Raw genomic sequence first — 26,539 nt, forward strand, 5'->3', positions numbered from 1 at the left:
TTCGTGAATGCTTTGGTCGGAAATCAAATCAGATTTGGTCAGGAACCTCAGATGCAAGGCTCATCTTGTCATTCATCTCCTAGCTGCCAGATGGCGTTCATACTCTGGGGCCCCTCTATATGAAGTTCTGCATTTAGAACATTCTCAAAACTACAGAAGTACATTCTATATATGGCAGTTTGATTGCAGTCAGAAAACTAATTAGGCAGTTCTATAAAAATCCAGGTTGTATCTAGCTTGCAAGTACAATGACGTTTGCATTAACCACTGTTGACAAAAGAGATGGAATAATTACGTTGACTTCTATCATGTCACACTCACAGGCATTTGGACAGCAAGTCTATCGCACACTGACATTGGCACAAATAATGTCATGGTCCCTGAGTGATTCTGATTCTGATGAATCGACCGACCTCGGCCCGTCTCTCCACGGAGGAAGGAAATGTGAAGAAAGTGACGAAGACTGTGCTGGAGAAAGTAGCAGGACTGAACAGATAGATGACAGCTCTAGTGGTGGTCAGGCTGGGCCTTCAGGGTCAGGAAGGACTACTAGTACTAGTACTAGTACTAATGAGAGAGGACGTCGTGAGGGGAAACAGAAGAGAAAAGATGAGAGAGACAGGAGACCGGAGTGTAAGTACGGGCGAAAGTGTTACAGGAAGAACCCCCTCCATCTCCAACAGTTCAGGCATCCAGGTATTTGTTTATTTTGATTGTTTGTCTATTTCATTGCACAGCAAGAAAATGCAGAATCATAGTAGTATGATAAACAATAGATAAAACAGGTGCAGGAGAAAGGAAAAGGAATAATTATATATACTAGGCCCTTCCCCTCTGTACTAAACAAAATGGAACAACTTTCTTACTTCAACCTATTTTTACCTGCATGAGAAGCGGAGATAAGTATTTAGTGTGCCTGTCTGTGGGTGTTTCCGGATATTTGCAGTCAGTTTAACTTGAAACCCTCTGGATGGATTGTAATGATTATTCAGTATGTAGATGGGTTTGGGAAGAAAAAGGTCAAGGTCAAGTTTGGGCCCCCTGGTATGTGACCTTGGTACTGCAGCAGTTTTGAATCTTGTGTCTTGTTTTTCTGCAGTAGTGACCAGTAGCCACAGAGACAGTTTGTTTGTTTGTTTGTTTATTTTGATCTCCAATTAGAGTTACAATTATTATCATAACTCTATTCTTCCTGGAGTCGTCCATCAACATTACAAATTAAAACAATCAAATAACATAAAGTCAACAAAAGTACATGTATACAGTATGACACGAGAAGAACTGAAGTAAACTGATTGCAAAAATGTAACATAAACTCAGTAAACGGAAGTAATGAGGAGGGGTCAGAGGTCAAAGGCTATAACATAAATAACAAAACATCAATTGTTGTAACAATAAATAAAATAACCAAGTGGGTGTAATTAACAAAGAAATTATCCACAAACACAATTAATAGTTGATTTGCAGCTACATTGTATCAAGATACAGATTCGTCTACCACCAATCCTGCAAGGGTGTGCTCATTTTAGTCCGGATCCAATTCACAATGTGTGTTTTGAATATGGCAGGTGAGGTTGCTTTCATTTGTGGTGGGAAAGTGTTATAACTTATAGGACTTGGTGCATCTATACACGAAGGTCCTCGTCAAGGCTGCAGTTTTTGGCTTAGGTAATCTAAAACCACCACTTGTCGCAAGACGAGTGCTACATGCTCATGTGTGCTACTTATGTTTTCTAATCTACTATAATACATAGCTCTAGGTTCCTTAGATACTATTAGCTTGTTGAACATAGAAAGAGTTCCTGTGTACAATCTTTCTTTAACTGTTGGCCATTGTAGTTTACTATGCATATAATCAATGTTTTCATTATAGCGTGCATTTAGAACAAGTCTGGCTGCCCTATTTTGCAGAATCTGTAGCTTGTTCAAGGAGGTCTGAGGGCAGGCAGATAACAAGCAAGCACAATAATCCAGATGGGATAACACTAGTGCCTGCGTCACCACCTTCAGCGGTCCATCAAAAAGCAGATCACTTGATCTCTTAAGCATTGCTAGTGCAGTCAAGTACTGATCTATTATGAAACCAAGCAGTTTTGCTTGAGTTACTTGTTCAATACTTATACCATTTAAAGAAAGCTGTAAGTTTGACTAATTGTGTTTTTTTTTCAAACCTAATGAAAACAGGGGCCTCATCATCATCATCTGATGAGGAAAAATCTTCCCCACCTCACAAAAAGTTGAAAACTGGGTCACCATCTGCAGCTGCATCATCATCATCATCATCATCATCACAGGCAGCAGAGCCAGGCCCGTACGCATTCTTCCTGACGAAAGTGTCCGGCATCGCAGCCAGGTTTAACCAGACTGGAGCCGTGCACATCTCAGGTGAGACTTAAGACAAACAATGTTGCATTTCTTTTAGTGTTGGAATTAGGGCCGTTTGAAGCGTTTTGTATGACTTTGACTTCTAAATCTAGTCTAATTTGACCTTTGCTTTCTGCTAGTCTCCATCTTTGGTAACACCATTTTCCTGACCCTCAGATATATATTTCCAAATAACTATGGACTCACAAGCAAATAAACAAACAGACGCACCAAAAGAAAATCGAGGTACACGTCTTCTTAAAGACCATGAAACTAAGAGTTGTTCTATTCTCTCCCTACAGATATTTTATCCGCTGAGAAGGGAAAGTTGCTGGCATCAGCTCAGGTGAGCCTCACACACAATCTGTATCAAAATTGTTGTATCTTGTCTGAATTTTACCTCTTCCCTCATGATGTCAATAAAAAGTGTCCTGCAGGCCGATTCAAGCTTCTCATGAAGAAACAAATATTCAAACAAATAAACACAGGCTGTTTCCTCCGGTGATATGGAATACAATGTATATTTATCACTGCTATCGTCATCATCATCGGTCAATGTGCTTACACACGACGGGGTTATACCGCCCCTTACGGGGTAACATACCCTTTTGCTGGCTAATTACAAGACGGGGATGCGCCAGGTCTACCGTCCGGGTGAATGATGATCACTGCTATAACTCTGATGGTGATTTCTGTTGTTGTTTCAGTTTAACTACATGATTGACATCCCCTGGCTCAGGCAGCAGTATCCACAGGAAGCAAGGTAAGGCCTTACGTCACATTCTTAAACCAGGGCCAGCTTTTGGGAACAAAAGTTCAGTTCAGTTCAGTTCATCCTCGGAGAGGTGACAGCAGCATCTCCACAGTCATAAACGAAAAGTATGATATAAAAGACACCTAACTACATAAGATGAAAAGAGAATTTTCGAGAGCATGATTTGTAATAACTATACATTTCAATTTTTTGTTTCCACAAACAGCCCCAGTTTGGAAATGTGACGTTAGGCCACACCAATTTAATTTCTTGGTTCACGGATTTTCTCCTAAAAAATATGGAGCGAGAGGGCGAAATAAAAATAAAAATTGTAAAATGGTTGGGGTAAAGGTAAGGGCTAATCCAAATCATAAAGAATAAAAAGTTTTCAGCTTGAAAAAAGTACAAAAACACTATTACTGTACAGTAACAGCACCTGTTCGTTGAAAATTACAAAAGTAGTGTCAGTTTTTATGTTTGTCCCATTCTTCATGAATGAAAAATATAACTGCAATAATATATAATAATAATACCCACATTTTAAGGAGCTTATAATATAAAGGCCTATTTGCTACACCAGAAAGTTGGTAAATAGTTTCATTAATGGTGAAAATTTGCTGAGTGGTAATTTTTATTTTTTATTTTTTTCCAAAAAATAGGAGCGAGCGAATCCGTGAACCAAGAAATTAAATTGGTGTGGCCTTAGCGTAAGCAGATCCTATCTCACCTTGAATATCATGCTATTTGTCAGTCAGTTAGCAAGTCAGTCAACTTTCAGGACCACATTATGTAGTCGGTCCTTTCAGAATAATGACACAAAATCGCTATAAATTGCTTGCCAGTGTGAGAAACAACTGCTAACATTACGACATGGTAAGGAATCCCTCTGAGTGCAAAATAAGTAATAAAAACAACAACAGCTACAAACAATAGTGACTTTTCTTATTTCCTATTAGCAACTTTATTCCATTCAGGATGCCAATATCAATACATTTCTGTCAATTAGCTATCTCTTCTCTACTTTAATCAATCCATATTTAATATGTACAGTTCGTATTTCTTTCAAATTCAATGACTTGGGACAGAATTCAAAATAATGAGGCAAATAGTTAAACAACAACGTCATGTACATTGTAGTACAGTAAGGATTGTAAGAAGTTCAACTTTACATGCTATATCCATACACAATTAAGCGCTTACCAACAAGCTTTCACTAGTCCTCTGATCCCTTTTTTTAGTTGATTTGACCTGAAGCATACGTCGTCACTTGACCTGAGCAAAAGTGTGACCTCAGCTAGCCTCCCATAGCAGGCTCTCTATGGCCTTTTTTGACGCTTTTGCTGGCCATTTCTTTTTGTACTGGGTCGCTGATTGCTAGCCTTTTCTGACAGCCGGCCATTTTAGAGCCTGCATGGAAACGGTGCTACAAAGTCATATCAAAAAACGATTAGCCATTCATCTGCCCTATTAACACATACGTTAGGAATAATTCACAACTCCGTGAGAGGCAATTCGCATGTCGGCTGCAAACATTTTACAACTCGGGGCCGCCCGACCGCCATGGGGAAACCCCCATATGTCACGCGCTCCACGCTCCGCCCGAGCAAAGGCGTCGGACATACCGAAAGAACGTCGAACTGGTAAGTTTTCACTTCTGTTTTTTTAAAAAGCAGTTTGACCCGAAACCGTTAGAGAATTGTCGGGTCAGTGCACACGGGGCGTGACAGCGCTAGCGCACTGTCCGCGTCCGGCGGAGATGCGTGCAGTTTATTAGCCGTCCACGGCAGGCAGGAAATTCGCACCTCCTTGTTAATCGCCCTAATCGTTTTTTGATATGACTTTGTAGCACCGTTTCCATGCAGGCTCTAAAATGGCCGGCTGTCAGAAAAGGCCAGCAATCAGCGACCCAGTACAAAAAGAAATGGCCAGCAAAAGCGTCAAAAAAGGCCATAGAGAGCCTGCTATGGAGGCTAGACCTCAGCAACTTTTTAGGAATCTGTCTGCTTTGTCCAGTCTTTACAAAGAAATGTGTTTGTTGCGCTTGTTGCGGCAGATCCAGATAAAATTAATTGAGGCAAAATTGTTTTCAACATTTTTGTATTGCAAGCCTTTCTCAAATCAACTTCTTACTCACAGCCCTATTATTTTTCTAACAGCAGCTTTTGCTAAAGAAAATATCTATTAACAGTTTATGAAAGTTTGACAATACAGGGCTCGAAATACTTTTTTCTGCATACCTGCACTGGTGCAGGTAACATTGAACATAACCTGCACCAGGCAAAGTTTACCTGCACCATTCTGAATTTAGGAAATATGGATCATACTAAAATTGTTCAGGAACCATTGCTATTTATTCTTTTAAACTTTATAGGTGATAACAGTCAATGCAGCTAATAACAATCCATGTACATTATAGGACATTTATGTGCAAAACCCAGTACATGAACCAGTGCAGGTTGGGTGCAGGTAGACATCAGAAATACCTGCACAGCTCCAATTTTACCTGCACTAACCTGCATATGCAGGTGGTATTTCGAGCCCTGCAATATATCCATGCTTCCATCGTGCGCAATGGAATGTTTGTTTTTTTACCTACCCATTTTATATCAGATTCTGAACAAATCAAAGCTTGCTCAGTTACAGTTCATGATTTTTGACAAAGCTGAAGTCATGATATCCCTGTATTAGCAGACACTGTATTAGTAGACATTTGTATCAAAGAGTTTGTACAGTTACTGTAGTGAGTTTTATGTATTTAAAATGGCATTCAATGAAAGGAACAATGACGAAAGTATCTTAATCATACATATGCTAAAGTCCCATCCTATCTTTGTTATCAAGACCTCGCATTGTAGCTGTAATTCATTCTTGCTCACATTTTCCTCAGCTTAGATTTTCCTATCATAATCCATAATTCCCTATCTATTGTCCAAAAGTGACGCAGCACAATAGAAAGATGGAGTTACACTCAACTAAGTCACAGTCAAAACTTTACAAGTGACCATCTCTACATAAGATCTCGTTGTTTACCCTAAAAGAGTGCCGAACCAAAAAGAAAACGGCTGCATGAACGTGTGTTTATAGTTTTGACAAATTCCTCTTTGAGCTCAAGCGTCCAACGGGACTAAGCTTGTTTGTAACTGAACAACTTAGCAAGAAATTTTTGGCAGCGGCACGCTTGGGATAGGAGTGCAACACAGTGCAACATTGCCTCATGTGGTGCAAAACTAACTGCAGTTTGTAATCGCCACATAAGAAAAGACTAGGTGTTTAGTATGTAGATATTGTTGGCAATTTTGTGACCAATTTTTGGATAAAGATAGTGGATGCTATTTGAAACGTCTGACCATTTCCAAAATCATTTGTAGCTGACTGAGTAACTCAGCTTTTTGGCCTATCTTACCAGGATTTCTAACCTTCATCAACGTACTTTGGATACATTTTTCCAATTGAAGCTTAAAAATCTTGTCTGCTGTCACCACCTAGTCTGTCTACACCAGATTGTATCAGTCCTCTGTGTGGTCTTCTTCAGTTCTTGACTATGTTTGACTGTAACATGTTCCCTACATGATGTGTTGTCTTACAGGGGGAAACCCTTACTGATTGTACACGGAGACAGCGGGTTGTCTAAAGTCAGGCTGCAGGAGGAAACGCACCACTTCTCCAACATCCAGCTCTGTCAGGTAGGACATGTATGACATATCATGTAATCTCCAAGCAGATCCTATACACCTTTCTCACGCGGCGGCCATGATAGATCGAAGAAGAGGTCAATGAGGCAAACAGACAAAACTTATTTCTAAAATCAGGTCCCATTTAGTTTTCCCCCAAACCACACAAATTTTCATGATATAAGATAGAATAATAAATATTACAAGAAGTGTTATGCACCGAAAGATGTAGCAATTTAGAGTAGTGTAGACTGACCCCATAGTCGCTTAAGAGATGCAAAATAACAACATAATAATGCAAATTTTTAACGAATTTGCAGCCATTCACTTATTGGTCGATTTCCTAATTGGCAGGCTACCATTGGTCGAACTGCTAATTCTGATGGACAGCCTTTTGTTTGCCACATTGAACTCGTTTTAGATCTATCATGGCCGCCGCGTGAGAAAGGTGTATTGTAGCATAAGATAGTATCAAAAGCTGGCAAACGAGTGAAGCCGGGATAGGAGTCCCATTCCATTCTTTGTTGCTAGGACCTTACACAGATGTAGCTCTCATTTATTCTTTCTCACTTTTTCATCAGCTTAGAATTCCCTATCTTCAATAATTGTCTGAAGAGAAAAGCAGCAGCATACAGTGTAGATTTACAGTCAAAACTGTACAAGTGACCTGTGACCTTTTCACTTCAACTTGTTTATGTGCACTGTATTGCTCTGATGGGTAGCCAAAGTACTTGCATTGGTCGGCTTAACTCCTTTGCCAGCTTATGATACTATCTTACGCTACCGTAGGATCTGCTCAGAGATTAGACATTATGTACTTCTTAGATGGTGGATAGCAAAAGGGGGTATCTCACTGGGCTGTGGTACAGTGTACATTTTGTGTATTCTAAGTAAATGTCATAAAACCTGTCCAACCCTGTATATATAATGCTCTGAAGAAACAAGAAGACTGTGTGATTTGAATAAGATTTAAAACCGTTACTCAGCGAAAGGATGAACTGACCAGAATCTGAATTGCATAACCCGTAAATTGCCATATGGCATATGACAGCAGATTTGAAGATGTGGAATTTGTCATTCTACTACGAAAACTGAAAATCAATTTTTCCTAAAGAAAATGTTTAATAATATGCAGATTGGTTGACAGCTGGTGAGAGACTATGAGTATGAGCAAAAATGTGACCAGCTTGGATAAGTAGAGCCTCCCCAATTGTATAAGCAAAAGGCGAGACTTTATGTAGGAGAATGGGAGTTGGTAAACTGCCACCGTCAGGCTTTTAGCTAGGATTTTATAATAGGGAGTCCAAACTTATTGGTGAGTCGCGGTAAGTGACTATTGTATGGGGGTCCGGGGGCATCCGAATTCCATGGTGCAGAGTTTTTGATGATTTTAACTTTAAAAAGTGCATAATATTCTAAGGTATCCCAAGAGGCAAAAATACTGTTCTAGAGGTCACAGTAGAAGACTGTGACCACAGATGACCTGGTAGCATCCCTGGTCAATCAGAATTTCATGCTTGTCAGACAATTTTTTCCCCAGTATAGGGAGTCCAGGGGCATCAAATTTCTTGTTATTCTAAGAAAAGGGAGTCCAGATGACTCCTTGACGCATGCCTGGCTTAAAGCATGGCCACCGTATACGTGGGAACCAATAGTTTTTTGGCCTTTTTGTGCATCAGGAGGTAGTGGAAGCAGCTGCATGTAGAACTCAGTCTCCACCTCCATCCTACAGGCCTGGGATACATTTCATTCATAGGGCTACATCCTAAAAGACATAAGTTGTCCTTACCTTAGACCTTAGAATCTTCCACAAGTAATGTTGTTTCAGTCCACAAACAGTATTCTTTCATAGTTTTTAAATTGTTTTGTGCTGGTATTTCCATCTCCCTTATGTTTTGATAAATTAGCAGTAAACGACTCTAGTCAGTAGCACTAGCATGGTTCTTAGGTATAACACATATAGATTAACAACATTGGTGGTATTATGTAAGCAAAAATCAGGCTATTAAACTGAAGTAAAACTGTTACATCAAGTGACCTAGGTGTCAGACGTAATAGCACTGTTGATTGGGGGTGGGTACCGGTACAAAAAATTCAGGTACAGATATGGTTCAGGTCCAGAGGATCAGGTTCCCGTCCGGACCTGAACTGTCTCTGTTTTAGACCTGAAGTTTGAATGTAGAAACTTGGTACAAATGACTGTCAACTATCCTCTATACTTTGCTCTTGTTATTTTCTTGAACATGTAAGCCCTCAAACATGAAGGCCTGCCAGTAAGATCTGTCCATTTTGCTAATCGGTCCAAAATCGAATCCTCTGATTTTTTTTCCTGTCCATTTTTTCTGGACTGGTCCAACAAGAAAAAAGGTTTTGTACTGGCACACCATACCAGTACCCACCCCTATCTGTGATACAAGAATGCTGTGCTCTTGCGTGAACACCATTTAATAAATGTCTCAATACTCAATAGTTCTAGCCCTAGAATACATTTCATTGCACACGATTACTCGTAATGTAGAAAAACTGTTTCCTGTACATCAATGTTTAGTTTTAATGTCACTGTTGTTTGTGAAAAATTCACAAATAGCTACGTTCATGCACAAACGTCGTAAACACAAAACCATACGGTCGATTTGTTGTATCTGTACAATGGTATTGAGGTAAAGAGTCAATTTCCACACTTAGCCATACCCGTGCATGCACTGGTTGATTCTAAATCACATCCAAGTTCAAGTTTTTTCTCTCTAGTTGCAACGTCCAGTACTTTGATAGAGTATGTCCGTGTTTGTTAGAACTGTGATCCGTCCATCCTAGATTCTCAATCATATTGCAAATGCTACAGAATCATTCTTTTCCACTTTGTCCACTGATGTGACCTGCCCTGCGTTTGATTTCTTCTGTTTTTCTTGTACATGTAGGCAGCATTGGTAGAGACAGTTACGGTTTTTGACGTCCCATCATCTGCTACATACAGGGGCAGTGAATCTTTCGGTACTTCTTGTTCTCCAGGTTAAGGCTCATGAACCAACGCTTCTCCATTTTCAGGAGCTCCTCGAAGAGCTCGGTAACGTTCTGGTTGGTTTTCGCCGACGTCTCCAGGAAGGCACAGTTCCACGACTTGGCGATGGCCGTCCCCTCTTCCATGTTCACCTCCCTCTGTCCGGTTTCGTCGCACTTGTTCCCGACCAACATGACGGGAATGTTCTGCAAGTTCCCCTTGATCTGACAGATCTGGTCGAAGATAGGTTTGAGTTCCAGTAGGGACTGCTTGCTGGTGATGGAGTACACCAGGATGAAGGCATGCCCCTTGGATATAGATAACCTCTGCATGGCGGGGAACTGGTGGCTCCCCGTGGTGTCCGTAATCTGAAGGGTGCAGATGCTCTTGTTACAGCTGATCACCTGCTGGTAGGTGTCCTCCACGGTGGGGATGTAGCTCTCTGAGAACGTCCCGTGGACAAACCTGCACACCAGCGAGCTCTTGCCCACGCTGGCGGCCCCGAAGACCACCACGCGGTAATCGTTACTTTGCTCAGGCATGACATTCATGCATGGCAAGTCTCAAAGCGGTACGGTTATGTCAGCTGGACTGTTAACCACTGCCAGCTGTTCAGCGTCTTACTGCCAGGTGTCCTACTGTCAGGTGCTGCACAGGAATTTGCTAGTCGTTGAAAGTTGTCTTACTTCCAGTTGTTGATTCACAGTTGTCTGTCAGTATAAGTGACTTACTGCAAGTACAGGTGTTTTTTTCTGCCAGTACAAGTGCCTTACTGCCGAGTGTTGACTGATGCCTTACTGGCAGTAAAGGTGCCTTACTGTCGTTTCCTGGTGTCAAGTATTGACAGGCGTCTTACTTCCAGTTACTTACAGGTGTCTTCCAGTTGTTCCCTGGAGTCTTATGGTGAAATGTTAACAGGTGTCTTATCACAAGTTGTTGACAGGTGTCTTACTGCCAGTTGTTAACAGGTGTCTTACTGCCAGTTGTTAACAGGTGTCTTACTGCCAGTTGTTGACAGGTGTCTTACTGCCAGTTGTTGACAGGTGTCTTACACAGCCAGTCGTTGACAGGTGTCTTAGTGAAATCCCAGTTGTTGACAGGTGTCTTATGCAGGTGCTTATATAGTCAGACAGGTTGACACAGGTGTCTTACAGCTAGTTGTTGCACTGTCAGTTCTGGAAGAAAAAAATGTAGCATATGTTAGAAAATCATATCAGATTTAGATCATAGAAGATCATCTCATAGAAGATCCACGAAAGTCTTGACCTAGTTCTCGCAACTCTCGCGAGAACTAGGTCACTCCGTGAGCAAGATGGACTAGATATATGCTATCGAAAATTTGGAGGTACGTTTGCTTACCTTTAATAACAGTCACTGATTGATGAAAAATTCTATTAACTATATCAGATTTTGTATCTGCTAGGCTAGGATGGTTCTGTACAGTACTTGAAAGTAAGTTGACATGTTGATTTTCCAACATATATTTTGGATGATGTCCTCTTGGGCACGAACGTTTGTCCATTTACAAAAAATAAAAGCTTTCGACTATACCGTAAATTGTGCAAAGCAGCCGTAAAATAAGTATACTAAATACATGCCATAACTTTTTTTACAAACTTTTTTATTTGCACGCTCACATCAGTTTTGGGGTTCCCAGAGGATGTCGTACATATGATCGAATCCGCGTGCCTGCGAAGCTGGTGTGTTACGCCGAACGGCGGTTATACCGGCTATATAGATACAGATACAGATACAGAATCGACACGGCCTAATTTGAATGCATGATGCAGGGCAAATGGTACTATTCTGTTGGGGTATCCTGAAATTGGCTAATTTGGAGCTTTAAACCAGAGTAAATGTAAGTCATGGACTAATCAACAGTGTGAAGACTGGGATTGGTTGATGTATTGTATCACCATTGATGTCATACCTGGTCATGATAATGTTCGATATGGATGTTCCGGACCTAGTGATAATTTTCCGTATCACACAGTCTTCTTACATGTAGTTGTATCACACGGGCTTCCATAGATTATTACATATAGTAAGTAGAACACACTCTATGCCAGCCATTGCTATTATGAAGTCACAGGTGCAAGTGAACTGACTTCTTTTGTTCGAATTTTTCTAGAATTGATGTTCTTAAAGAATAAAGCTATGGCCCAGGTTGAAAAAATGTTTCAAATTTTATCCGGTTTATGAGTAGTTTGGCAAATAAATCAGTGTTTTCCAACTTGGGTATGACATGAATAAAATATAGCACAGCGTATTCTGTATCACCCTTGGTCCCAGCCCTCCCGCAAGTTGGATCGCCCCACGGCCAAAGGTGATACAGAATACACTGTGTTGTATCCTATATGTATAGTTATATGTACATTTGTATGTGCAAGGAGAAACTGTTTAAAAGGGTGACACAGTAATCCCACCATGTACAAATGTAAGTATGTTGTCGTCAGATTCTCCAAATCTGACTACTTGCATGTTCCCTTCAAAGTTAAAAGAGACAGAATTTTTCAAACCTGATTCATGACACTTTGGATCAATAAATCGACTTTTGAAATTTAGGATTTATAAATCGGAAACCACCCTCACACTCCTAGCATCCTGTTTACAGTCTGTCGATACAGATTCACTCTATTAGGTATCCAAGCTGAAGATTTGTCGATTCTGCCATATTACAGCCCCTACCCTGACTTGTATGTCAATAATTGCCGACATGTAAGAAAGTAGGTTCCGGCTCTTGTAATGCTGTATATAATAACATTGTGCAAACTGGAATCTAATTTTCTATATCATACCCAGCCGTATTTACGTTCGATATCGGTATTCTGACCGGTCAGTATTTACAGTTCAGCCTGGGGCACCATAGTTCGATTCAAAGCTCGCTTGTGCGCACCGCTGTTTAAAATACCGACTACTGTTCTCGAGCCAAACTGGCAATCTACCCTATTCTTTTGTTTGAATTGATGAATACAGTTGTTGACAAAATATGCATTAATGTCAAACCTTTTGCTCTTTTTTTTTTTTATAAACTAGAGTATCCTCGGGTTTAGGGGTTATCATATATATATTATAAACAAAATACAACACTGGGTATTTCAGCTGCAGTTGGGTGGGGACATTGTATATGACAATTGTATTCTATTTTTTAGAATAATAATTATTATAATTATCCTTTTATAACATATGACAGTTTAGGTGCAAAAGAAGTGTGGGATATGAAATGGTAAAATACAGTTGTATTATTCACTGATAATATTATGGAAAAGTTTGTTATTGATGTATATATAGATGGCTTCCAGCTATTATAAAATGAAAAGATAGCATGAGCCCATATGGCCAGTATACTAAGTCTGTGCATTTAAATCTATCTGGAAGATGAACATAATGGAGTGCTTGTCTCATACCTTAATAGCAACATTGTATGTTCTTGTCATTCAGATCCTGGCGGATTCGAGACAGGTTAGGCCTCTTAATGATTAATGCATGAGGCGCTTTTAGCTGCATAATCGCGTTGCTTCGTACAGATTATACAATGTAAACCCGCTGGATACAAGGCTTGCTATAGTCAGCAAGTCTTAAAAACTACATTTTACATATACACTGTAGCTGGTTATAATTTCCATATTTTATATATACAAGTTAGACTTTTTTAGTGCATAGCTGGTAGTATCAATTATTGTTCCTCCATTTTTAAAGAGATAGTAATATTGCAATTATGTGTACTATAGATATTTTTTTATGAGCAGCTGATTGTGTCTAGAATAAATTTCATCCATTCATTAGTATACATGACATAAGAATACTTGTGCATGCCATTGGGTAGACCTCGTTTGGGCACAAGACATTTAAACTTACTATCAAGGGGCTTGAGACTGGAAAGGTCAAAATTCAGTTTTGATTTCAATTAAGAATTTATCTTAGAATGTCAGCAGAAACTAATTACAGGCCATACTCAGGGCTCGATCTCAAAATTTATTATGTTTGAAACTGTAAACAGATGATATGACAAAGATTTATTGATTAATACATTTTATTTCTAACTGCCTCTCTAACGATCAGGAAAGAAATGAGTTATTTGAAGAGGCATGCAAATTCCACAAAAATTTCCAAACGCTTACCGACGAAAACAAAACTATAACGCTGTTAACGTCACATAACCCACGCATCATAGAAAAAGTGGGACACTTCGTCTTCCACTGCTTCCAGAAAAGAAGTCAAACCCTAAATACGTAGATTGTAGCTCTCAGCAGTCCATACCATTGATAGAATAGTCACTCGTTTACACTTGTCACCATTGTTATCTATACCAAAGTATTTCATTTTAGACATGTTTATTATATTTTCTGTATGTTTCATGTTGCAATTAGCCCTCGGGCAAGAACTTGCAAATAAACTTCCATTAATTTTTGCTTTGACACTTAACATCAAAATATGCTGTACAGTGGTGTGCCATAGTGACTTTTCGTGGGTAATGCTATGCAATTGCAAACAATATCTAGCCTTACGTCCACCAGTGCATTCATAGTAAAAGATGAGGGGCACAAATCCAATATTGGGTGCACAGAAGTTGGTATGGACCCATTATAACCCTTCCAAAGCTCAGTTCAATAGTCAAAACTCTGGGAAAACACACAAGAAACACACCCAGCAGAAGAGGAGATATCTCCTGTGTGTATTTTCCATTTTTTTCTCAGAGGGTTCCTAATGTTTATTTTGGTGGATACATATCCAAAAGGTTACCTTATCACCAATTAGAGACACTGAGAGTCCAAATTGTGTTTCTCATGGTAATCAATTACTCCTAGGAGGAGAGCATAGCCAACAGCAGGCTGGCATGTCCTTTTTGTGGGTGGAGCAATTGGTCATGGATATTAGCTATGTTTTCCATTGGGTTTCACATGTGTATCCTTCAGTCATACATTGGAATCACAATAGAAAAGTGTCCCAGTATGTGTATAGTGTGTGACTGAGCTTTATCCATGGACTATCAAGAAATCAGCGTTGGTGATGCTCCAAAAACTTGAATGAATTATTTAGGGGACCATTCCACAAAACTCCTCTAGATCTGGCAATAGATTGTTTGCCAGAAGCAAAGTCAGACATGATACAGGTCATGTATATTAGTCAAAGAATATTCATTGTTTGAAATAGTCTCCCCTTCACATGAATTAAGAATGAATTTAGTTGGTCTTATATATGTTTGTAAAATGTAAAAATAGAAAGATAAATGTGTCTCAGAGGAGAAATGTTATTGTGTCAGAAGAAAAATATAACTGTGTCAGAAGAGAATGTGTCTCAGAAGAGAAGTGGCTGTCTCAGAACAGAAGATAACTGTGTCTAAGAAGAGAAGTATAACTGCTGTTCAGAAGAGACGTACAACTGTACGTGTGTTTCAGAAGAGAAATATAACTGAGCCACAGAAGAAAAGTATAACTGTGCCTCAGTAGATAAGTATAACTGCCTCAGAAGATAAGTATAACTGTCTCAGAAGGGAAGTATGTCTCAGAAGAGAAGTATAACTGTCTCAGAAGAGAAGTATAACTGTCTCAGAAGAGAAGTATAACTGTCTCAGAAGAGAAGTATAATTGTCTCAGAAGAGAAGTATAACTGTCTCAGAAGAGAAGTATAACTGCCTCAGTAGAGAAGTGTAACTGTCTCAGGAGAGAAGTATAACTCTCAGAAGAGAAGTATAACTGAGTGTCTCAAAAATGAAGTAAAACTGTGTCTCAGAAGAGAAGAAAAACTGTCTCAGAAGAGAAGTATAACTGTGTTATCAGAAGAGAAATATAACTGTGTCTCAGAAGAGAAGTATAACTGTGTCTCCAAAGAGAAATATAACTGTCTCAGAAGAGAAGTTTAACTCAGTTTTTCAAACTCCTCTGAAAAACCATAGACGTGGACTGCAAAGCAAATAATTAAGCATGATGACTGTGCAAAAAAATGTAGGAGTAACGCATGAATTACATAGTCCAAAAAAGACCTTACAACACTTCTTGAAATGAGTAGGAGTCAAGCCTGGTATGAGTGGATTGAACCTTACTGTCCATCCTTTTGCAGCTTGTAGCCACCATACAAAGCTTATGAGTTTTGCCTAAAGGCGGGTTAAACCGTTTACACGAAACAAACAAGGCACAGGAAATGTCCAGGATGCAAACTGCTGCCCAAATGGCCCGCATAACACTATTTCTTGCAACATTACTTTCCGCGGCTCTCTTTAGATAACTACAGAAGATCTATTACTGACAGGCCTGGGAATGTTCCCCACGTACTTCGAGTGTCCTTCAAGCCCGAGTGTTGACGTACGCCTGTTATCAGGGAGACACATGTTACAGAGCCGTACGCTGATCCCGTAATCCCAAAATAGGCCCAGTAGTGTGGCCGCACCTCTGATTTCATCCATTTACCAGTCAAAACCTGTTTGTCAAGCACTGAACAACGTCATGTGGTTTGAGTACAAAGAGCGCAATGTGGATACCGCTAATCTCAAAAAGTGTGCTGTGGTTTAAATAGTTATCTTTTTTTTAGTGGTAACCCTCTCCAGCACTGTTTCCATTGGCTAACTCTTGTACAGAAACATTTATCCGCCAACTTTAGATGCTTCAAAGCTTCCTCTCCTATCTTATTAAATCCCTGTAAAAATAAACGAATGTACAGTAAGTGCTTTGACTAATTTTCCTTTTCTAGACCTTCCTTTCGTAATTGAATTTGTGATATCAACTATTAGCTTACAAGCACCTATGCCTTTATTATCATATACCGTGCACTGCATCACTCTACACATTTGATACATACATGCCCTTCACAGGCTATCTTTGACTTTAATAGTCTTTCTCTCAGCTAGAAAATGAAAGTTTTGCCCTCTCAACAAAATCCTTCAACCTGTCCCAACCCAAGATGTGAGGTTGAGATAAAGCTATATTATATATTTTCCCTAGATATGGAACCATTAATCAGCCTTTAATAACTGGAGAGGGTTTGATATCCAAGGGTGCATGTGATGATGGATGGGGTATTAGGCTCGGAGTTTGACGTCATCTCGAACATTTTTCTCTCCTGCATGCTCGCTCTAGCAAAGAGTACTAGCTGTTTTGGAAGGTAGCGTCGTCACTCAGTTGAGTTGTGACCAATTACAGAGTTGAGAAAGGGGATATCAGAGCTTGGGTTTCTTCTCCTGCTCCTGGTAATGGATGTTGAGGCCACGCCAAGTTGATTTGTTGGTTCTCGTTTTTTTCTTCCAAAAATATATGGAGCAACAAGAATTTGCAAAAAAAAGTTTGATGTAAAGATGTGGGGTTAGGGTTGGTTACGGTACAGAAAATTCAGGTACAGGTACGACTCAGGTCCAGAGGATCAGGTCCAAGTCTGGATCTGAACCTGGACCTAACTGTCAGTGAAAACTTAAAAATAGGAGATACTGTAGAAGCCTGGTAAAAATGACTATCACCTCTCCTCTACTTTGCTATAATTGTTCTTTTCTTGGACCTGTTAGCCCCTAAACACGTGAATGTCTACCGATATAATATGTTCATTTCCGAATCAGCCCAACATCCGGTCCACTGACTTTTGTCAGGTCAGGTTTATCTGGACCCGTCCATTAAGAATATTTACAGTTTTGTTCTACTACACTATACCCCTACCCACACCTAATTAGGGCTAATACAAAATATGAAGAAGTTTTCAGCTTGCAAAAAGGAAACAAACAATACTACAGTACAGTAGCTGCACCTGTTTGTTGAAAATTATCAACAGTACAGTTATTATGTATGTACTTATATCTTTCATGAATAAAACATTTTGCTGCAATGATAAACGTAGCCACATTGTAAGGAGCTTATGAAGGCACTTGACAGCCAATTTTGCTATTCTGGAAAATGGTGAATAATTCAAAAGTCTGGTAGAAATTTGCTGAATTAACTTTAACTTTATTGAGGATTAAAATAATTTTTTGTTCATTTTCTGAAAAAATGGGGGGGGGGGGGTTCTGAGAGCCAATTCATTACATTGATGTGGCCCAACTAGCACCTGAAAACATGAGTGGAATCTCACCTCATCCTTTCATTCATCACCTGAATCCCTCGTAATTTGGTCCACGGGTCGAAAGTCATTACAGTGTACCGCTGACGGATGCAAAGTCATGTCTGAGCCATCCTCGCAAGCTCGTGTATCTCTGTATAGATCTCATACCTTGACATCAGCCTAAAACCCCTTTTAGAGACAAGTTTGAGTGGCTTGGGAAGAAGCCAATTGTCTGACATGCATCTATTCTGAAAGTGTCTATTTCTCAAATTGTGTCTGACCCTAGTGCTGAAATCTTGGTTGCTTTGATGGATATTCACAAAATGACCATCAGACTGCCAGGAGGGATCCTGTAGTAAATTAGGCTATAATCACCCCCTGAATCAATGCATTTCAAGGTGCAAATTTGTCCCTATAACCCTGTTTGATGTTGATGTAACAAATCAGCATATAAAACGAAAGACAACATTTTCGACGAAAATGCAGGATGTTTCCAAAAGATGAAACAAAGAGAAATTGGAAAAAAAAGGTGAATGTCAAATGTGTATTACCGTGTTCTGAGTTTTGATTGGCTAGCTGAAGGCAAAGGAAATAATAACAGGCCAGTAGGCCAGCGATAACAATGTTTTACTTTGGAAACATGATAAGATGAAACAAACCTATGAGATTTATATAACCAAATGTTCACTGTTTCTACGTTTCAAGTGACATCCATCACTCTTCTTCAGTGTCACCAGAATGAACTGACAGAAAGTCAAATAATGAATTCAAGAACATCTAACTAGAAAATAGTTGAACATGTAGGCAAATGTGAGAAGAGTTATGGATGTCACTCAAAACATTTGGTAGTAAATCTTTGTTTTTATCCAGTTGTATAGATTGAATTGTATTTGAATATTGTGTACCTAGATGTTTAGCCTCCAAAAACATATTTTTGACTGTTTCACTGGTAGAATTACTGATACCACCAACATCGGGCCAGTGTTAGTCTTTTTTATGTTCCAAGCTATTAGCCCTTTTATGCTAATTATCCCTTTTTTTCATATTCTACAGGCCCGACTGGAGATCATGTATGGAACACATCACAGGTATTATTAATATTTTACTCCCTATATTATTGTATACCATAGCCAAAATATTTATATCAATTAGTATTGTTCCCTTTGATGAGACGGTCTGCTTGCCAATTCAAGAAAATAACCAGAAGAAAGTAGACCAGAGTTAAGTAAGTCATGTCTACCTAGTTTCTTTAGTCAAACCTAAGGAGTTAACATGAAGACAAGATTTTAAAAGGAGAGTGGGAGTTGGATACTCCACCAAGTAGATTCGTTTGTAGCAACCTGTACCTGAATTTTCTGTGCCAGTACCCACCCTATGTAGATGGAGTCAACATTAGGATATACCAATCTTATTGGTTGGTGTCCGTTTATTTTATACACTGATTTGGTATATCAGAGCTGTAGGGACAAGTTTGCACATTAGAATGCATAGACTCAGAGGGTGATAATAGCTGAATTTACTATAGGTTTCCCTCCTGGCAGTCTGATGGTCATTTTGTAAATAGCTGTCAAAGCAGCCAAGTTTTCAGCACTAAGGTCAGACACAATTTAAGAATAGACTTTTTCAGACTAGATGAATGTCAGACAATTGGCGGGGATTTTTTAAAACAAGAGAACAGGGGCCCTGCGCCCTCATACTCTGACAATGTGCCACCTTTACCCTGGGGAACAGATCCTCTTGCAAGCATAGAATTCTGATTGATGAGGAATCACACGTGGCCACAGTCTTCAACTGTGACCTGTCCGATAGTAATTTGGGCCCCTAGGAAGCCATCGAATGCTCCATTTTAACTTAAATTTACCAAAAACTCCACACCCTGGTAGGGAGAACGCTATCGCCTCAACTTCGTCAATTGCAGTGCTGCCTCTTGCAATTTCTTTCTAGGAAAACCCCTGATTGGCTTCTTCCCAAGTCTCTCAAACTTGCCTCTAAAAGGGTTTTTAGGCTAATGTTAAGGTACGAGATCTACACAGAGATACATGAGCCTGGCGTGGGAGGATGACTCGGACATGACTTTGCATCTGTCAGCAGTACACGGTAATGACTTTCGACCCGCGGACCAAATTACGAGTGATTCAGATGATAAATGAAGGGTAAGATGAGATTCCTCTCATGTTTCAAGTATACTGATCACCCAATAACAATGATACGTGGTAACTTCAGTCTGCGAAACCTCTCAGGTTTTGTATCTTCTGTTCCTTTTAAATCAGGATTTTGGTTGACGAGGGCTGTTTGCCCACGGAAAATGTGAAAACTTTTGACACCTGGAAGCTTCTTTCTGAACTGGAAGGACATTTATATAGGAGAAAATGCTCCAAATCTTAATATTTTCTTATTCATGCCTAAGACTTTGGGTGTTTCATTTAAGTTGTACCCAGGATATCGTTCACTGCATTTTATAACACACTCATCATCATTGGACAAAATGCTTATACATGACGGGTTGACATGACCCTTTTCTTAGCTGATTACAAGATGGGTATGCACCAGGTCTCCCGCCCGGGTGAATGATGTAAATAATCATTGTATGGCTGATCTGAGACGGAGGTTCACTAGGCCTCCATCTGTGTGATTTGTAGTGAATCACCAACTCCAGACGAAATAGTTTGGATCATCGCACATTGGGTCATGCTCCTTCTTTTTTTCAAAAGGTGGTTCTTTACAATGTGTGAGGTGTCGGTCTCCTCAAACACAGGACCTCCATTTAACATCCTATCCGAACCAAAGCTAGGTACTCATTTACACCAGAGTTAAGTGTAGAAAGTCGTGTAATTACCTTTCCTACGGGCACAAAATCGGTGACAAGGCATGATTCGAATCTGAAACCTTTCGGTTCTAAGCGAACATGCTGACAATTGCGCCACAAAATCCCACATAACTCTGATGTCATAACGCACAGATAGCAGTAATTACATGTTCTACAACAGTAATACAATACAGACGAGGACAGATAATGAGTTAGACATGTCGCTCACAGAGTCAATAAGTTTCGGTTATCCAGCCTTATCCCCAAGTACAATAAACTGAAAACCTACAACCTTTCCGAGCGTCGTATGATTAATGACATCCATTTCAAGCAGATGAGTGGGACATGCATGGATGGTGGCACCTCAGTATGGTGCAGGCACAAGCTGGGAGGGGACTGTAGGATACAAACTATGTTATTGTTAGGGTTAAATGTTTTTCTAATAGTTAATAGATGTCTTGGTAAAGGTTTTGTAGCCTTTAATGTAGCCTGTGATGTAACCATAGGGATAGTACATTTTTAATCCACTGTGATTAGGGCAGAATATTAGAAGGCAGAGCCCATCCTTCTCCAGTCAGGTGCACGTTTTTCACCTGGGTGAATGAGAAAAGTCGTGTAAAGTGCCTTTCCCAATGACACAGCCTCTAGCCAAGAATGTCAGGAATCAAACACGTGACCTATCAATTTCATGTCACTAGCCTCACCACTCTGCCATTTGATGCCACCTACATTTGTATATTTTGATACATATTACAAATTTAGCAGTTTTCACATGTTATGAGCTGGTACCAGTACCATATCTGAAAGTGACACTTCCTTCCAATGTATGGTTTTGTAACATCAACAGGAGTTGTAATGGAATAGTGATCCTTCAGTAGCCAAGACTAGAGCTTAGATTGGATACTATAGGGTGAGCCTACTAGTACTAGTAATGGTTAATTGCACAACGGATAACCGCACACTTCTGTTAATTGCATGGAATGCTCAAATCCCAAACCGGTGTGGTCCAGCTGGATAACTCCACGTTATTGCACCATCCGGATAATTGCACGAAATACGCTGGCAAAATGGGGTGTGCAATTAAACGGCTTCTACTGTATTGTGTGTCAAAAGGTACCTGGAAAATATTTTGCGTTATTGCAAAAATGTCGCCTTTCTAGTTCTATCTGATTCTCCACACAACACATTCGTGTCACAATTTATTTCAGCTTAAGCGTCTATCATTGCCCCCCAAGGCACAGGGAGGGAGGAGCTATGGTCCGACTTAATCAGATATCTGGATGGATATGAGTTTGGCAACTGTAACTGTCCCTATCACATCCTGGAGATTGGAACATTATCTGTGGAATTGAGGAGCTTTCCACGCCTGCAAACTACATGGTGATCGATGGACAGAAAGATCCCCATTAATTTTGCCGGGCAGAAGCTGGGGGATGGTGAATACCCATGTGACAAATATCGTGGTCTTGCTGTCGCAGAATTAATTCCATAGCTGACCCAGCGTGCAGTTAAAAGCCAGTTGGAAGATACTATGCTTCCTGCAGGTCTCAAAATCACTCACACTCACTCAACTTAGAGCTGAAAATAGGTATCAAAATGCTCCAGGTGTATATGCACTTTTGCGCACCCAAAATTGGAACTGTCATGTGTAATTTTCAACTCTAGGTGCACAGGTGCATCTAGTAAATTGTTAGGGTTATGCACGTAAAGGTACGCTAATATTCTTGGCATTTAGATGTCAGAAAAAATTATTAGAAAAGAAAATATTCTGTATAACGTATCTAAAATTTTGAAGCTAGCTGTGGAATTTCAGATTCAAGCTATGGAGTCAGAGGTGGTAATAAGGTGTTGCTGACATTCTAGTTTATTCTATGTTGTGTAGTGTGTACCACAATTTTTGCTTTACCAGTGGATACCGAGACTAAAATCCATACATTGAACATGGAGAAAATAACCTAGCCGTGATGCCTTTATCACAGTGTGACTATCAGAAAGAGGAAAGGAAGGATATATATATTGGATAACACTACAATTATGAGATCATGCATATACTTATTGATTGGTAAAAGTAGCAGTAAAGTACATAATGTGTGTATTGCTAACATTGCTACCATTTTACAAAATTCGGCTTAGTAAGGGTAACAATTATCACTGTCGGGTGGTAATGCTTTAGTTTATCACTACAGATAAGTATGTGGCAGTGCTATATATTATGATAATGCAGGATCAATATGTGTTTACTACAGGAATTTAGTTATTATGTCTAGACGGGGAGTTAAGATCTTTTGTGTTGAAATCACATGTACAAGGAAACAGTGTGTACTCTGTGTGTTCTGCTGCAAAAATAGAGCTTCTATAATTTCTTTGTTTTTCAGTGTAGATTATCCTCAGGACACCCTGATGCCCTGCTAGCTAAGTGCGTGATTCACCGCATTGTCTTCATGCATGAAATTCAATATAATTTTTCCCCTTAGTTTTGAAGTAGAATATTGCTGGCTTCAGGCTCAGTTTAGCATGTCACAAATCTTTTTGCACAGCTTCTACATGTACTATTATGAGTACATGTCTCCACTTTCCACACAACAGGGAGGTAATGCAGTACTTGGACAGCCTCCAGTTGGCAATGGTGTAGGATACATCCATGGCCTTTTTGGCTGTCGTATGATATTTGGCTGCGATTATGTAGTAGAAATGAAGGTTAAACACTGACCTGCAGACAAGTCGAATATGGTTTTTTACATTTCTGTTACATTTACAAAGTATGAAGGAGAATGTAGATGGTGATGATGTCATTGCGTATACAATTTGATGTGATGATGTCATTGCAGGTACATATTTCCCAAATTGTCATGTCAATACAAAATTGTCTCCCAAGATCCACACAGGAATTCAGACTTAAGTTGAAGGGAGGAGGGTTTAGCATAATTTGGCTTCTTCTCTCATTCACTTTGTTTATTACATCTATTTACTTCACTGTTCGTCTGATATGTTTTTGTGGGCAAACAAATACACAATAAACAAATACACAAACAAACAGCCAGGGAATATAATCCCTGTCAAAGACAGTAAGAGACAGTAACCAATGAAAATATCTAAATGAATTCAGGTTGATCTACAAAGTACATTGTACATTTACTAAGATGTGTAGAATGACGTATAATTTTAAGCAAAACTGAGTAAGTTCACTCAATTGTCCATTCGTTATAATCCTTTTTCGCCTAACATTGCTTGGTGTAGCTTGCAAATTGGTAATCATAACAATTGTAAATTTTGCATTTATTTCTAAAAAAAGCTTCATACGTTCTAATTATACTACAAAATTTGATAAGTTTATCTAATTGAAGCCACGAACTTATTGCTCACCTCTTGTACATTACATGAAACCCCATATGCTTGTATTATATAATATAAGTCAGCAGTTGTGAGAGAAAAATGCTTCTGGCTGTTAACAGATATTCCCTTGAGACTACTCCACTCCAGGACCTCAGCACCTTCAGCTGATTCCATAATGACGGCCTCGGTCGCCCCAGGGGAAGCTTTTAGTTCCATAACAAGCTCAGAGATCTCCTGTCATTACCAATGTAACAGTGCTTGTTATTGCTCGCTGCTGTTCGCACATACTGTGCTATGTGTAAATATTTATCAAGAAGAATAGAGTAGAAAATGAAATACATTTCTTTAGTCAGTGTCCTCACGATGAAGTTGAAAGAAATAGATTATTCCAAACAGTTGCTACATTTTCACCAAGCTTTTACAATCTAGGACATCACCAAACGACTACGATTTTACTTAAATCACAAAACCCACATATTTTCCATTGTGTTGGGTAGTTAACTGCCTCTTCTGTAAGAAGAAGTCAAATCCAATAATAGATGCACCTTCAGACATTAGACTAGTGTTATGTTATTATTTCGTGTTTTTTTAAGAATGTTCATGCAATTAGCCTTTGGGCATGATTTTGCAAATAAACAACTGTTATAAAGTGTAGAAGAATTCTACCGCTGGCATCACTTAATATGACCTCACTGCTATAAAATTTTCACACCATCCATCAAATCCATAGACAGGTATTGTCAGAATAAAAGATATCAAGGGAGATGGATAGACCGGATGTCGCCCCTCCCATATTAGTAACAGTGCAATGCTCACTTGACTTGACGCCTTTACCATCAGATATATGTGTAGTGTCAACACTATTTGTGGTAGATGCTTCAAACGGATACATTTCAAATTGATATTGTTTGTACTAGAGAGGCAAGTACTAGTAGAGTGGTTCTACACAAATGCGTAGAGATTCTCAGCCCTAAAGAACAGCTCCTGCACTGGGACAACAACAGGAAGTATAGATCGTGACACTATTTCACAGTGTGAACACTGTTTGTGGCAGATGCTTCAAACGGATACGTTTCGTATCAATCTTGTTTGTAGAGGCCGAGTGATTTTTGCACAAGTTTGGAGATTTTCAGTTCTAAAGCACAGCTCTGGCACTGGGACAAAAATAAGAAGTATAAATCGTGACACTACTTGACATACATTGTCAAACACTGTTTGTGGTAGATGCTTCAAACGGATGCATATCGTGTCAATCTTGTCTGTAGAGGGAGGCAAGCAGAACGCTTTTACACAAATGCGTAGAGATTCTCATCCCTAAAGCACAGCTCTGGCACTGAGACAAAAACAAGAAGTATAGATCTTGACACTACTCACCCTGCAACTGTTACGGGCCCATTTGGTCAGTTCACTAGGTGTCATCAATCTCCGAGTCAGTCTTAATGGTAGTGTTGGACGCTAATATACAGTGTCAGGGTACCGTTCTCTTTCTACAAGCACCGCCGCGCTATCTCTACCATCTCAGACGTGGATCCCCGGTCTGTACAGTAATGTCCCACGGGACTAACACAGCAGCGTATACATGCACCCAGCGCTTACACGTACCAACCTGAACATTTGTGTTACCCAGTTGCTTGGAAAATATACCACGTTAAGGAATCATCACACAATGCTGGTATTTGCCTACCAACCCAAGGGATGAACATTCCCCTTGTATAACAGGCGGATAGTTGGCTGCACACTGATTTACGGGCTCTAGTCCCTGGGTAATTCTCTATAAATGTCACATCGGGAGAGCACCAGGGATTTCTGTCTCCTGTAAAATTTATTAGGATGGATGGTATTTGGCCGTGCTATTAGGTGCAGATTAGGTTCATTGTGTCAGTTTCCTGAATTTTGCCAGTTAGTATGGACAATTTTTAACTGCCCCAATGGTGCCATGAAGGAGGCATGCGTAGGTGGTGGGTCGACCGTTACCCTTTGAGCTTCGCCAGGGAAGATGTACGGATTCACCGTCGTTTTAGAAGGCAGGTTTTATATTCAGAGTTGAGAACAAAACAAATTGCAGAGATTGTGACTGTCAATGTTCGTCAGTGCTGTATATGTTCTTTTTATACCCTTTCTGTTTTCTTGAGAATAAAGCTTACAAAGAGTTCTTGACATGATATTATCAGAAATGATGACTTCATATTTGTATAATATTTGATGAAATGAATTAGATAGTCATAGACAATACATTGTGGTCAGAGGTGCTAGGGTTCTATTCAGGAGCTAAAGAAAGATGCTTATTTGCATAGAATTTGGATAATAATATTTGATCAAATCAGTAGACAAGTATTGTCAGGTAGGTATAAAAAAATATTTGCATATTCACAATTAAGAAAAGACTAAGTTAGCGTTACAGTAGGATCTTCATTCTACCTTTATCAGGAAAAAAAATGCCTGGTGACCCTTTTTTGTTTTTATGCAAATGCAGAAAAGGTAAGGAATCATGCTAAGAAACTCAGATTTTCAAGTGGCCTCAATAAACGTGTATGATTGACACCAGTCATTAATTCCTCTGAAAGTTCACTTTCAACAACCAATAAAATTTACTC

At 39.6% G+C, this 26,539-nt stretch overlaps 2 protein-coding genes across 2 annotated transcripts in view; one reads left to right on the plus strand and one right to left on the minus strand.

The window, feature by feature from the left end:
- The first annotated feature begins 368 nt into the window (after window positions 1-368).
- Window positions 369-26,539, plus strand: part of LOC118427672 (tyrosyl-DNA phosphodiesterase 1-like) — a 70,366-nt gene continuing 44,195 nt past the window's right edge. The window contains exons 1-6 of the mRNA XM_035837596.1: window positions 369-696; window positions 2,185-2,385; window positions 2,667-2,710; window positions 3,072-3,127; window positions 6,705-6,801; window positions 18,860-18,894. Of these exons, the coding sequence (XP_035693489.1) occupies window positions 369-696; window positions 2,185-2,385; window positions 2,667-2,710; window positions 3,072-3,127; window positions 6,705-6,801; window positions 18,860-18,894 (761 nt within the window). The remainder of the gene's footprint in view (window positions 697-2,184; window positions 2,386-2,666; window positions 2,711-3,071; window positions 3,128-6,704; window positions 6,802-18,859; window positions 18,895-26,539) is intronic.
- Window positions 9,668-10,368, minus strand: LOC118417049 (GTP-binding protein Di-Ras2-like). The gene has a single exon (XM_035822410.1). The coding sequence runs from the start codon at window positions 10,336-10,338 to the stop codon at window positions 9,754-9,756; it is 585 nt and encodes a 194-aa protein (XP_035678303.1). The 5' UTR covers window positions 10,339-10,368; the 3' UTR covers window positions 9,668-9,753.

This window comes from Branchiostoma floridae, chromosome 1, assembly GCF_000003815.2.
Source record: "Branchiostoma floridae strain S238N-H82 chromosome 1, Bfl_VNyyK, whole genome shotgun sequence".
NCBI lineage: Eukaryota > Metazoa > Chordata > Leptocardii > Amphioxiformes > Branchiostomatidae > Branchiostoma > Branchiostoma floridae.

Coding starts and splice junctions, on each gene's coding strand:
- LOC118417049 (XM_035822410.1), bottom strand. CDS start 10,338: ATGAATGTCATGCCTGAGCAAAGTAACGATTACCGCGTGGTGGTCTTC.